The sequence below is a fragment of the Mauremys mutica genome, chromosome 1 (assembly GCF_020497125.1).
Source record: "Mauremys mutica isolate MM-2020 ecotype Southern chromosome 1, ASM2049712v1, whole genome shotgun sequence".
Taxonomy (NCBI): Eukaryota; Metazoa; Chordata; order Testudines; family Geoemydidae; genus Mauremys; species Mauremys mutica.
The window spans coordinates 257,015,815-257,030,970 of NC_059072.1; the positions used below are offsets into that span (position 1 = coordinate 257,015,815).

Here is a 15,156-nt window from a genome sequence, read left to right on the forward strand (position 1 = left end):
CGTCCCTGGAAGGAGCAGAACACCTGGCATTTCCTGTTCTCTCGGGAGGCAAAGAGGTCTATGTGGGGAAACTCCCACTTCCGGAAAACAGAATGGATGACATCTGGACGAATCGACCACTCGTGAGACAGGAAGGATCTGCTGAGGTGATCCGCCACAGTGTTCTGGACTCCTGGGTGAAAGGACGCTACCAAATCGATCGAGTGGGCTATGCAAAAGTCCCAGAGGTGGAAGGCTTTTTGACAAAGGAGGGATGAGCGTGCTCCGCCCTGCTTGTTTATGTAAAAAATGGCCGTTGTGTTGTCCGTGAATACTGACACACAACAGCCTTGGAGATGTTCTTGAAACACCTGGCATGCTAGACGCACCGCCCTCAGTTCCCGCACATTGATGTGTAAGGCTAGCTCTTGAGTTGACCAGAGGCCTTGAGTGCGTAGGCCCTCGAGGTGAGCACCCCAACCCAGAGATGATGCGTCCGTGGTTAGGGCCATCGAGGGTTGAGGCGGGTGGAATGGCATCCCTGCACAGACTAGAGTGGGGTCTAGCCACCAGGTTAGGGAGCCCAGAACCTTCTGGGGAATAGTGAGCACTGAGTCCAGGCTGTCCCTGCATGGCCGGTATACTGAAGCAAGCCAGGTTTGAAAGGGACGGAGATGTAGCCTGGTGTGTTTGGTCACGAAGGTGCAGGAGGCCATGTGACCTACTAGACTGAGGCAGTTGCGCACCAACATTGTCAGGAAGGTTTGAAGACCTCGAATAATTGTAGCCATTGCTACAATGTGGGAGGCAGGCTCTGGCCAGATTGGAGTCCAGAATTGCTCCGATGAAGTCTATTCTCTGCGAGGGTGTCAGAGTCAGGGGCAGCTCTAGGATTTGCGCTGCCCCAAGCACAGCGGCACGCCGTGGGGGGCGCTCTGGCGGTCGCCGGTCCTGCTGCTCCGGTGGACCTCCCGCAGGCATGCCTGTGGATGCTCCACCGGAGCCGCGGGACCAGCGGACCCTCCGCAGGCACGTCTGCGGGAGGTCCACCGGAGCCGCCTGCCGCCTTCCTGCAGGACGCCGCCCCAAGCGCGCGCTTGGCGCGCTGGGGTCTGGAGCCGGCCCTGGTCAGAGTAGACTTCTCTGTGTTGATCAGTAGTCCTAGGCTCCTGAAGAGATCTTGGACGATGCACAGGTGGTGTGACACTTGTAACTGGGAGGTCCCTCAAATGAGACAATCCTCGAGATACGGGTAGACGTGTACCCGACGATGCTGGAGGGAGGCGGCGACTACGGCCATGCATTTCATGAACACTCGCGGGGCCGTAGAAAGGCCGAATGGAAGTACAGTGAACTGAAAGTGTTGATGGTTGACCACAAAACGGAGGTACTGTCTGTGTGGTGGGTAAATTGCGATATGGAAATATGCGTCCTTCATATCGAGGGCGGCATACCAGTCTCTCGGATCCAGGGACGGGATAATGGTCCCCAGGGTTACTATGCAGAACTTCAACTTTATCATGAATTTGTTGAGTTCTCGCAGGTCTAGGATCGGTCGTAGACCTCCCTTTGCCTTGGGGATTAGGAAGTAGCGGGAATAAAACCCCTTGCCCCTCATGTCTTTTGGCACCTCCTCTATGGCTCCCATATCTAGGAGCGACTGGCCCTTTTGTAAGGGGAATTGCTCGTGAGAGGTGTCCCTGAAGAGGGACGAGGAGGGAGGGTGGGAAGGTGGGGTTGAAATAAACTGGAGGTGGTATCCCAATTCCACCGTGCGCAGGACCCAGCGATCGGAAGTTAGCTGGGACCAGGCAGGGAGGAAATGGGAGAGGCGATTGACAAATGGAGGGAAAGGATCCAGGAAAGTAACTGATGGGCCGTCCTCGGGCCTCCCATCAAAAGTTCTGCTTGGGCCCCGCTGGTGGTTTAGGGGGGCCTGATTTTGACCCCCTTGGGGCCAGACTGCCTCCGACGATTCCCTCTACCACGCCTTCTGCTAAAGTCCTGACGCGGCCTAGGCGAGGCGTAAGGGCGGTGTGGCTGGGACCGGAAGGTCCTGCGTTGGGTCACTGGCGTGTGCATTCCCAGCGAGCACATTATGATGCAATTGTCCTTCAGACTTTGCAATCTGGGGTCAGTCTTGTCTGAGAAAAGGCCCTGGCCTTCGAAGGGCAAGTCCTGAATAGTTTGTTGTAATTCAGGAGGAAGGCCTGAGACCTGGAGCCAGGAGATACGCCTCATCGTCACTCCTGACACCAAAGTCCTGGCTGCAGAGTCCGCTGCATCCAGAGAGGCTTGGAGGGAGTTTCTTGCCATCTTTTTACCCTCCTCAAGTAGGGCTGTAAATTCTTGACGGGACTCCTGGGGAAGAAGCTCTGTAAACTTTCCCAAGGACGTCCACGTGTTAAAGTTATACCTGCTTAGGAGGGCTTGTTGGCTTGCCACCCTAAGTTGAAGGCCTCTGGCCGAGTATATTTTACGGCCTAAGAGGTCCATGCGCCTAGCCTCCTTTGACTTAGGAGCAGGGGCTTGCTGGCCATGACACTCCCTTTCATTCACCGATTGCACTACTAGAGAACAAGGAGGTGGGTGAGTGTAGAGATATTCATACCCCTTTGAGGAGACCATGTATTTTCTCTCTACTCCCCTGGCTGTGGGGGGAATCGAAGCTGGGGATTGCCAAATGGTGTCCGCATTTGCTTGTATGGTGCGGATAAATGGGAGAGCCACTCTAGTAGGTGCGTCAGCCGAAAGGATGTCCACTACAGGGTCCTCTATCTCAGGGACCTCCTCCACCTATACGTTCATATTTTGAGCCATTCGTCTCAAGAGGTCCTGATGGGCCCTTAGATCAATTGGCGGAGGGCCTGAGGAGGATGTTCCCGCCACCGCCTCATCTGACGAGGAGGAAGAGGAGAGGCCAGGGACCAAAGGATCCTGTGGGGGCTCCTGTTCTTGAGGAGCATCATTTGCGTCAGGTGGGACCTGGGCATCTGCAGGTGGTACCGGAGCCTCATCCGTGCCCATGGGGTGGGGCGGCTCACTGTCGCCTCTGGCACCCGGTGTTCTGACGGGGCCGATCGTGGAACCACTGAAGGAGCACCTTGTGCTTGGTGGTATGCCCACGGTGTCTAGAAGGCCCAGTGATGGGGTCCTTGCTCGTGGCTCTGGCTCTCTGGAAATATATGGCTGGGGACCTCCAAGTCGCACTCCTGTGGATAGGAAGCACTACCAGCCTGTGATGACACCGATGTGTGTCTCAACAGCCACGGCGGTGCTGACAGACCCTGAGAGGGAGTCCCGGTTCTGGTTGTTCTTTCCCGGGGCGGTACCGGAGAGTGGTACCGGGAGCTATAACGGTACTGCGAGCGAGACCGGGACCTGCAACCGTAGCGGTGCCGGGAGGTCGACCGGGATCTCGAGTCCCTTCGCCTGGAACGGCTGCGAGATGCGCGGTGCCGGGAACGGTGCCGGGAGTCGGATCGGTACCGTGAGTATCTGGTAGGTGAACGGGAGGCCGAGCGGTGCCACGAGTGCGACCGTACCGCGATGGAGAGGTGCCGGGACCGGGATTGTCGACGGGACCGAGATCATCGGCGGGACCGAGATCATCGGCGGGACCGAGATCTTGAACTACGCCTCGTGGCGGCTCCCACGGAGGGCAGCCTCAGCAAGGCAGGCTTGCCAATAAATTGGATGACCCGCACCGGCGGTGCCAGGGGTTAAGGCAGCGCGGTCTCCGTCATCGCGATCAACTCCCGTGCCGTGGAGAAGGTCTCCGGCGTGGATGGGAGAACGAGCTCGACCACGGCGTGAGCCGGGGAGCTTTCGGGCACTGGACTCAACGGCCCTTGCGGGACCGGAATTGACGGTGCCGCACTCTGCAGTGCCGCACTCGGTGGTGCCGCACTCAGCAGTGCCGCAGCAGATGACGGTGCCGGGCGATCCGTTGTCGACGGGCGCTCCTTCTGTGGTGCGGGTGGTGCCGAAGCCGCCGGAGCGCTGTGTTGCTTCCTGGGCCACGGGGACAGGGACCGGTGCCGAGCAGATGTCGGTGCCGGTGAGGGTCGGTGCTGTGGCCCCTTCGCAGTACCGGAGCGGTCCAGAGCCGAAGGAGCGCTTGGTACCGACGTTGTAGGACTAAGTGCCGCCTCCATGAGGAGCTGTTTCAGTCGAAAGTCCCACTTTTTCTTCGTCCTTAGTTTAAACGACTTACAGATGCGGCACTTTTCAGGAAGGTGGGATTCCCCTAGGCAGTTGAGGCAGGAGTCGTGGGTATCTCCTATTGGCATCAGCTTTTGGCACGCCGAGCATGGTTTGAATCCCGGTGACCTGGGCATGAGCCCGGCACCGGGGTGGAAGAAAGGGGCTAATCCCCGATCCCCCCTTCAACTATATACACTAACTATATATATACAACATCTAACACTAACTACAACTGTAAAAACTCGAACTATAAACACAAGTAACAGTAAAGAACCAATGAGAAAGCTAGGGAAGTGGAGATCAGCAAAGCCGCACTCCACAGTTCCAAAGACCGTCACGGGCGGTAAGAAGCAACTGAGAGGCCGTTGGGTCGGCAGGGGTATATATCTGGCGCTGTAACGGCGCCACTCCAGGGGGCGACCCAGCCAACCCGCCAAGTGTTGCTAGGGTAAAAATCTTCCGACGAACGTGCACATGGCGCGCGTACACGTAATTGGAATCGATATAAGCAAGCACTCAAAGAAGAACTTTTACTTCAAATAAACATAAAATGTCATTTTGGTTTTTAAAACCAAAATATGTAAACAACATTTAGTCTATATGAAACAAAAAAATTGTTTCAAAATTTCTGTGGGAAAAACACGTTTTCATCAGAATCAAGAATATCTCCTCTTAACTCCCATTGACATACATTGACAAGGACTGCAGCATCAGACCCCTAAAGTGGGCATGGATATTTAAATCCAACAGAATGTTATATTCTTCACATGAGCATTCCTGAAAAGGTATACATTGGAGGGGAAAGAACCATGTGTACAGTTAGTGCAGTTTGGACCAAATCTTGAGATCCTTACTCAAAATTTCAGTAAAGTCAAAAGGGGTTTGCCTGAATAAGGACCTCACAATTTGGCTCTTTATGTCTTAAAAATGAGCATGCAAAAAAAAAAAAAAAAAAGAGACTGAGCATCCTGCACCAACCACCATCAACAAATTATACCTAAACTAAAGAGCATTAGTTAGCCCTCACACTAAATAATCTTCTCTTAGTTCATGTAGCGCTAGGGAGTCCTGAACCAGCTTTGATGGAGATGAGCGCCTTTAGTTAGTTGCATTGTACATCAGTGTTAGCTTGATAGAAAAACTGTTGCAAAATCTGGCAGTATTTTCAAGATTTGCTATTTAGGAAATCTTTTCCCATAACCAATTTGCTGTGAAATATTGGAGCTGTCTCATCCTTTCTTCATTATTGGTACGGTGGCACACAGGGGCCTCATTCACAGATAGGGCCCCATTGTGCTAGACACAGTGAAATACATAACAGAAAGACAGTCCCTGCCCAGAAAACCTTGTGCATAAACCATTCATTTCCAAGTGCTGGTGTCTGTTTTTGTAATAAATATTAATTATGCATTAAATGTAATTACTGTCTTGTCTTACTTTTACTGCTGTCACTTGTAGGTATTCCAGGTAGAGGGCTTCCAGGATTTCCTGGTACAAAAGGAGATAAAGGTAATATAAAATAAAAAAAGTTTTTAAAACTTAATTCTGTAGTTCAAACACATGTGCAACTGCATTCTCTTATGTGCTCCACTATTTAAATCTGGAAGCAAAAACTTGAGGTGTCAGTTACTAATTTCTATTATAGTAGCAGCATCTTAGACATCAATTAGATATGCCCTAAATAGGTAAATATTCTTAGTGTGGAATTTACTGCAAGCTGTGTTGTGGTGAGAACTCCTTTATTTGTATTGCGTGGAGTGCTTTTGAATTTGAAGTCCTTCTGTTTCCATACTAATTTTGTAAAAATCAAAGTCTAGCTATTTTTCCTTTCTTTTATCATTTTATTTTATTTTATTTTACATATTTTCACTAGCCAATAAAATACATTGAGTGAGCAACGAAAGTTTTAAAATAAGCTTTAAATTACCTATTTATACAAACTTGGAAAAAAATTCATATGTTTTAAATGTCGATCTTGGTAAATCTATCCTCTTCTTCTGAACTAAACCCAGTTATCCTTACCCAAGCAAAACTTCCACTGCATAGACACCAGTGGAATTGTGGCTGATTAAGGACTTTAGGATTTAGCTCATAAGAAGGTTTAGGTGTGAGTGCAGTGGATGAAGGTTGTGGAAGTGGGTGAGCAATAAGCCGCAAGCAATTTAGCTAGCCAGACCCTTCAGTTAAACTGACCATTTCTTTTACCTGATTCATGAAGATCTGGTAGAGAATAATGAAATTTCCTGAAAGAATTTCATTGTAATCCAAATGTCTAAAGGAAGATAAATATTTACCATAGAAATAAAGGTTATCAGCCCATAATGATGCAATGATATCATCCTTTGTCTAACTACTTTGGGGGCTGTTTTAAATCTTAGGTGCAAAAGGCGATGTGGGTTTTCCAGGATCCCCAGGAAGCCCGGGGATTCCTGGCTCAAAAGGAGAAGCAGGATTTGTTGGTCCACAAGGTCCTTCAGGCCAACAGGGCACTCCCGGACTACCAGGGAGATCAATGGAAGGTCCTAAAGGAGACAGAGGATACCCAGGTCAACCTGGACTTTCAGGTAAGTTATTAAAAATCTATGAACTGTAAAATATCTAATGTTTATGGTGATTATACGAGTTTATTATTTATTTTTATTACTAGTCGGTACTAAGGATATTAGTGATATCTCCTTTCTATTAATAATATAATTTCATATTGTTTTGTATTAAAGTCTTTATTATGTTTCTTACCCTTTTATAGATTTTTTTTTTAATATAAATTGAAATCTTCCTAGTTGTCCTAGAAAAGCATTTTCCCAATGGACAGATTTGCAGTGTATCCTAAAACTGATCTGCCTTTGGGGTAGTTTAATCTCCCCTCTTAACTCATTCCATCCGTGAACCCCCTTGACCCAGAGCACTTTATCTGCAACTCCGATGTGCTTCATCTAGGGTTTTATTAGTGGCTTTGTACCAGAGAGTGCAGTCGTCTTTGGCAAGCCATAGATGGACATACCATAGCTGATGCTGCTGGGTCCCAGCCTGATGATGTATTTGAAAATTGGAGATAAGGTCTTGAGTTGGCAGTGGAAGTGGATTAGAAGCCAATGGCGAGTGTGGAACACAGGAGTGATTAGCTCATAGCACCATGGGTTGCCAAGTTCTGCATGAGCAGTAGCCTCTGCATTGCTTCTTTTTCTGCCTCAGATACAATGAATTACAGTAATTCAGTTTGGAGAAGATTAATATGTGGATCACTATTGCAGATCCTTGTCCAGAGAAAATGTGAAGCCTCCTAGCTTCATATAGCCTAAGGAGAAATAAGGTATTTCTTGATCCTTTCTCAACCTGCTTCTCCAGTAGCAGTGGTGAGCTCAGCAGGACCCTAAAGCTCTGAAACTATTAGAACTGGAAACTGAACCATTGGATAAGTAGGTCCATGACCTAGCTAGTGGTTGAAGCATTCCTGCTCCTTACCAGCTTTACTTTGATCTTGCCCACCTTTAACTTGAACCATCTGGTCCTAATCCAAATACTGATGTCTTATAGAAAACAAATTTGCCAAGAAACTTTTGCCCACCCCTCCATTGTAGGTGTACCAGGTCCAATGGGACCACCAGGATCTCCGGGCCTGGAAGGAGCCAAAGGAGAAAAAGGAAACACTGGTTGGCCTGGAGCACCTGGAAGACTTGGAATCAAAGGTGATCCAGGATTCCAAGGCATCCCTGTAAGTTACTTTAACTACCTTAGTGATTTTTCCAGTGTATCTCAGTAGCACATAGTGGTCATTTTAGTTCTTCCAATTAATGGACGTATTAATCATAGATATTTCTTTTTCAAACTAATAATACTTTATATCCAGAATGCTTTCAGACTCTCTGCTGACTGTGTAAAGTCTGTTTCAAAACATTTCAATTCTCTGTTTTAAGGGCTGCCTAACAATGAGTTAATGAACTTCTTAGAACTTTATAGGCAGAAAATAACACCATACAGACAACCAGCATATAGTTTACGGTGTATTAATGGTACAGTGTGGCTACAGCTCATCAATGAGTTGCAAAATAATTTGTACTTCATTTTAAAGATTGCATATTTCACAATAAATTGCATACTGAAAATATCTGAGCTATTTGGATAAGATATGAAACCTTTCAAATTAAGTAAGTGTGCTTTCAGTTCTGCCAATGATGAACTATAGCTGTTGATGTAGAAATTGAAACAAGTAAAGATATAAGTACATTTTTGTCATATATCAGTCCTCTTCTCCCAGCCCCTAAAAAATCCTTTCAATACTGCCATGCATCTCCACCTACTAGAAAGAATGAGGTGAAAATCTCTGTCCACTAAAATCTACAAGGCTCTATACTAGGGATCTCAAATTCAAATTACCACGAGGGCCACATGAAGACTAGTACATTGGCCTGAGGGCCGCATCACTGAAACCTTTTCATACAATGATACAAAAGTATAGTCAAAAATGAAAAAAATGAAGAGTAATGTAGTATGCTATTAAAAGTCAATGTATTCACTTTTTTAAAACTGTAATGCGAAGGGGGGTTTTAATAAAATTTAACTCCTGTAACTATTCCTTATGTGGTCAGTAACACTGATGATGATCTTCACCAGGGGTCTCAAACACGCGGCCTGTGGAGTTATTTCCTGCAGCCCGCCATAGGCGCCAACTCTCTCCTGCACTGTGTAACCCTTTTCACTCCCCTCGCTCACAGCACAAAGTTGAGAGGAAAACTGAGGCTCGCCTAGGAATTATAAAAATGTTACAGAAAATTTCCAGCAAAGAGTCTTGTGGCACCTTATAGACTAACAGACATTTTGGAGCATGAGCTTTCGTGGGTGAATACCCACTTTGTCGGATGCATGCATGTATTCACCCACGAAAGCTCATGCTCCAAAACGTCTGTTAGTCTATAAGGTGCCACAAGACTCTTTGCTGCTTTTACAGATCCAGACTAACACGTCTACCCCTCAGAAAATTTCCACTTCATCACAGACACTGTTTAGTGTCCCAACAGAGAGACCCCTGGCCAATGGGGCGGGGGACCTCTGGGTGCCCAGCACCCCTAACAGAGAGACCCCTGGGCGATGGGTGGGGGACCCCTGGGTGCCCAGCACCCCTAACAGAGAGACACCTGGGCAATGGGGGATGGTGCCCGGTGCCCCTAACTAAAAGTACTTGGCAGTAACCCCACCAGCACCCCGCAGACCACTGTGGATACCTCAGAGATGTAAACCTCTGGCATGAATGGTGAGGAGGAGGGAGGGAGATGCGGTGGGGCGGGGCAATCTGGCTATGCCATGAGCCAGGACCTGTAGAGACTCTGCTGCAGCCTAGCCAGTCCCACTAGCCAGGCATGGGCGAGCACAGTGCAAGACATGGAATCTTGGAAAAGTGAGTGCATGCATTTTCCCTTTTAATGTTTAAATGTAAAGATGGTGCCTGGTCCATCCCAAGTTACTGAAGACATGTATCGACTTTTCATTATTTTACTTATCTGAGAAGAGGTAGTAGTACAACAAACGGAGGTAGATTTGTTATCTTCTTTTCATTCCCCTGTAGGATTAGGTGTTGGAGGCCCTGCGGAGCAGGTTGTTGATGTACCTAGGAATGTCCCTTGTGTCCTCCTGAGAGATCTTGATGAAACTTTCATAGAGTTACTCTGCAGTTCTCTCCTGAAGGTTTCTAGGGATGTCCATCTTATTTCTTCTTCAGTAGTAGGACACTTTTCCACACTGCTCAGCAATGATTTTGGCAGGGGGGAGGGATAGCTCAGTGGTTTGAGTATTAGCCTGCTAAACCCAGGGTTGTGAGTTCAATCCTTGAGGGGGCCACTTAGGCATCTGGGGCAAAAATTGGTCCTGCTAGAGGAGGCTGGACTTGATGACATTTCAAGGTCCCTTCCAGTTCTAGGAGATTGGTATATCTCCAATTATTACCTTTAGGCACCATTGTAGTAAGCAGGCTAGTGGCATGTGGTCTGGGGTGGCTTTGGGATTCCTGCAAAGGCTGTGTTTTCTGTCTCTGTGACACTCAGGAGTGAGATATCAGCTAAAATCACCACCACCTGTGAAAAATAGTGCCAGCACTCAGTGCCGTTGCCCTGTACTTGTACCCATTGAAATAGGGACCATATTGTTTTATGCAACCAAAAATGTTAATACCCTCCTCCTTTTCCCCGCACCTGGCCTCTCGCTGACAATACTCACCTGGCTGGGGCGGGAGAATAGTGCTGTGCAGAGGCGTGCCGCAGCTGAAGTAGCAATAAGTATGTCTTATTACAAATTTTTATGAGAATGAGGGAAGGGAGTTTTGAAGCTTATCTTTCACTTTCCATTGTGACTGTACATACAATTATATATATTTCCATTTTATCTGGCGCTGCTGCTGTTGCAAGCCTTGAAGAGTGACCCTCCACACCTGGGGAATGCTGGACCCTATTGAAGAGGGGAAAGAAGAGGATGAGGGATGATATGTTCTGTGAGATCTTGCAAACCAGTGCTGCACTGGACTGTGAACAAAGGGTCTGGTGGGCCAACATGGCAGACAACATGGAGAGAGATAGAGAGGCCAGGAGAACGTGGAGAAAGACCAAAGAATCTTATCAGGAAAAAGAAAGAGAGATGCACCAGGACATAATGAGGCTTCTCAGGCAGCTAACACAAATGCTGCTGACCCCAGCTGACCAACAATCACAAACTTCCCACCCTTCACAGTCCCTGGAGAAGTCCATGGTGGCAGCTCCCTGCGCCCCTCAAAAATCCTCTTGGAACCATGGATCTCATCCCTAGCCCTACCACTCCATGCCAGGGGACAGTAAGGACAACCACATCTTCACATCCATGACCTATGAAAGGCACAGTTGGTGTATGTATCCAAAATGGACTGCATTTCTGCATTGAAATGGACAGAACTGCTTGCTGCCTTTCTAAATTTAAAGTTGCGTTCAGCTAATTTATGTTGGAAGTTGGTATTGTATTGTTCCTTTTCCTTCACATTATTTCATTTCACAGCTTTTGTCAGTGAATGCAGGTCTATATTTTGAAAATAAATTCATTGTTATGGTTCACCCCACATACTGCAGAATGTGTGGCAGGATGCAAAGCTCCTAGAACTTGTAAGTGTACAGTATCCCAGAGGTCATAGATTCAAGGAAACACCCAGTCATAGGTGTAAATGTACAACAAGCACTGCATAATTCATAGTTTCAGTGAAAGACAGTGTTATAAATGTGCAGTAAAACAGAATAATTCATAGGTTCATTATAAGACAAAAAGAGTTCTATGTATAAATGTACACCAAGCACAGTTCCTAACAGCTCACAACCCTTCAGGGCGAGAGCACAGTCAAGCACAGCACATTACTGTGCTTGACCATGGAAATGCTCTTTCAAAGCCTCCTGTAACCACATAACTCCACACTGAGGTCTTGTAATGGCCCTTGTGTTTGGCAGTTCAGAGTCAGCAGACATCTCCTCTACCCTGGCGGCAACTCCCCTGCCCCCTTTGCCTCATATAGATAATGCAGCAGACAACAGGCAGCTATAACCATTCAGCTATTTTCCTCACTGAGATCCAATCTACCAAACGCATTTTGTCACGCTTCATCTGTCATTTTGCACCTGCTGAGCTGGTAGTTGAATCTTTCCTTGGTGCTGTCAAGGTGGACAGCGTACAGCTTCATAAGCCAAGGGAGCAAGACTTAGGCTGGGTCTTCCAGAATCACTATTGATATTTCAACATCACCACTGGCAATTCGGGGGTCAGGAAAGAATGTCCCTACTTGCAGCTTTTGGAAAGTCATGAGTTCTGAAAGACGCTACTGTCATGAACCTTCCCTGATCAGCCCTCATTGATGTTGGTGAAGCATCCCCAGTGATCCACCGATGCTTGCATAACCATAGATAAGTCACCATTTCTGTTGATGTACTCTGTGGCAAGTGGGCCGGTGCCAAAATAGGGATATGCATGCTGTCTATTGCCTCACCACAATTTGGGAACCTGATTGCTGCAAATCCATCTACTATGTCCTGCCCATTTCAAGAATCACAGCCCTGCATAACAGAAGACAATGAATGGCCTTACACACTTGCATGACAACAGCCTCCACTATGGATTTTCCAGCTCCAAAATGATTTCCCACTGACTGGCAGCAATCCAGAAATGTAAGCTTCCAGAGTGTGATCGCCACTCACTTCTCAACTGTCAACACTCTCGCTCTTATTTTGGTGTCCATGTGCTGGAGGAATGGTGCGAGCTCGGAACATAAATCCGGAAATGTAGCTTTGCACGTCTGAAAGTTCTGCAGCCACTGCTTGATGTCCGAAATCTGCATTATGGTGCAATCCCACCAGTCAGTGCTCATTTCTCCAGCCCAGAAGCTGCGCTCCACCATTGGCAGTTGCTCCATGAATACCACCAATGACCTTTTTTTTCACTGTGTCCCTCAACAACTTGTCCTCAAAGAAATTGTCATGTCTCCTGTTGTTATAGTTCTTCTTGCGGCTTTGATAGTACCAGAGAATCATGCGGCTTGTATTTGCAACACTCATGAGAATGGTACAGAGATATGGCGATCCATGCTTCTGTCAGAGATAGCTAATACCAAACAGTGCCATGTGGTTTGTGGGATCTTAAAAAAAACAACCACATAATTATGGGATATGGATGGCATTATAGGATATGAAGAAAGTTGCCTGCTGGGAACTTGACTCCTAGCTCCCAGAGATCCCTAGGTGAGTTATTTATATAGCACAACACATTGCAAAAACTTCCCAGAAGGCAATGTGCCAGATGGCAGCACGTGGCACACTGGGATACCTGCTCATAATGCACCACACTTTGCATCGACATAAGTATTCCTGGTGAGTGCATGCAGCGCCGTTGTAAGCAGCCAAGTGTACACGAGCATGAGCGATACGCTAACTTTAGCAGCTGTATGTTGACGTAACTTATATTGAACAAAGTTTGTAGTGTAGACATGGTCTTAGACTATTGTAAAACTGGTATAACCAATTTCACTGGAGTAGTTCAATTAGAGCAGTGTATGTGAAAGGAAAATCAGGCCTTGTGTGTTAAACTTCTTCATTCCTAGACCAGTACAGCACTGCTGAAAAGACCAAGTCCTCTGCAAGGCTAATGAGTAACTTTCACCTGATTCCACATATGTACCAATCCTTTCTCTGACCTGAAATATCCTATCTTCTCACTGGGGTCACCTGAGGCCAGCCCCCTGACTCTAGGATACTCTGAGTGAGTGCTCCATTTAGTGATACTTGTCTCCTTTCTAATATTTTTTCATGGTGTCATTTCCTAAGACTCAAGGCCATTTGATTAGTTAAACTTTTATTGAGCCACCTTATTTTGTCCCAGAGTGTTCCCAAGATAAAGCATAGCACAGCACAGATCATCACGCAGGCTGCTCTGCCTGCTTACCACAAGCTTTTGTTTCTGAACAAAGCCTTCTCATTTGAGCAACGTAACATTAGAGAAGGACCATCTTTGGATTGAACGGCTTGTCTCTGAGTTTAGAAATTATTGACCTGAGTGTTTTTTACAGCTTTCCAAAAATCACATGATTATTTGAGAGGTGTTTCATAGCAATATAGGATAACTCATGTCTGGCTTCTTCTTATACAGGGTAGTGCTGGTTTACCAGGAAGTATTGGTCAAAAGGGTGATATGGGACCTCCAGGAGTTCCCGGGTTTCACGGTGAGGAGAAATATGTAATTTGTGTACAGTTACAAAATTATTGTTCTCTAACTTCATGTAAGGTAGAGAGAGATTGTGCTTTCCCTCCCTCCTTTATCAAAAGAAAACATTCATGTTAATCTAGCATCCCACAAATACCGTAGCCTTAACTTTGAAGCTACTTCAGAAGCCAGAACAAGGACAACATGAATTTGTCAGTAATTTTTTCCCTTTCCTTGTTCTGTAGATTGTACAATTCATGTTTGCTTTTGAAGAAGAATGAAAAATCAATGTCTGTATGTTCTAAGAATAGTCAGGGTTTTCTTTGAGATGTGGTGTGACGTGCTAAACTTGAGGCTGCTTGCAAGTAGACAAACCTTTTCTATCACTTCCACTATCATTATTATGTTTATTAAAATTTTAAGTGTACGAAAGAATGCAGCTGTCAATACATTTAAAATGTATCTGAATTTAGAAACCTGACTGTGAATTTGTCTTCAGTTATCTTTTAATTGAATATTGATGGCAGTTTTATGTCATCACTTCATATGCCCTTTTCCTGCAAACATTTGAAATCAAAGGAACTGCTCATGTGTCTAGGCATTTGCAGGATTGGATCCATTATTCAGCACACAGTTTTAAAACAAGAATTAATGACTTAAATTTTCATGTACATTTGACTTCAGGTCCAAAAGGATCTTCTGGCTTCCCAGGTCTCAAAGGAGAACAAGGTGACCAAGGGTTTCCTGGCTCTAAAGGTATGGTAAGCTTATGTATTTTTCAGAATTTTAAAATAGGTATTTTTTTACCTAAAGTGGCATTATATCACCCTTTGCATTTTGTACAACATAAAAAAAAAAAACCAGAATGTGCAGAAAGTGAGTTAATAGACTCTCAGCCTCAAAATGTACAGACTGTAAAGATAATTTACAATTAGCTGTAAGCTCTTCGCTCTTAGAACTAGGTTTCTATCCCAAAATATTTGTAGAGAGCCTAGCACAATGGGCCCAATCCTTATTGTGACCGTTGGGTGCTAATGCACATAATTATTAATTATTTATATTGTCTGATAACAAACACTTTATTTTGTATTTGCTTCATCGATTTTGACAGGTTTACAAGGTCCACCAGGTCCTCCAGGTCCATATCAGCTTCTTAAAGGGGAACCAGGTTTACCTGGCCCTGTCGGACCAGCTGGTCTAAAAGGGCTCCCTGGACTTCCAGGTCCAAAAGGACAACAAGGTGAGAGGGTCTTAAAGTTGCGTATAGGTGGTGCATAATGT

The 15,156-nt window shown here is 46.3% G+C and overlaps 1 protein-coding gene across 1 annotated transcript in view; it reads left to right on the forward strand.

Moving 5' to 3' along the window:
* Positions 1 to 15,156, forward strand: part of COL4A1 (collagen type IV alpha 1 chain) — a 217,260-nt gene that overhangs the window by 182,028 nt on the left and 20,076 nt on the right. Inside the window, exons 41-46 of the mRNA XM_045007958.1 lie at positions 5,644 to 5,694; positions 6,564 to 6,749; positions 7,764 to 7,897; positions 13,822 to 13,894; positions 14,560 to 14,631; positions 14,987 to 15,115. Of these exons, the coding sequence (XP_044863893.1) occupies positions 5,644 to 5,694; positions 6,564 to 6,749; positions 7,764 to 7,897; positions 13,822 to 13,894; positions 14,560 to 14,631; positions 14,987 to 15,115 (645 nt within the window). The remainder of the gene's footprint in view (positions 1 to 5,643; positions 5,695 to 6,563; positions 6,750 to 7,763; positions 7,898 to 13,821; positions 13,895 to 14,559; positions 14,632 to 14,986; positions 15,116 to 15,156) is intronic.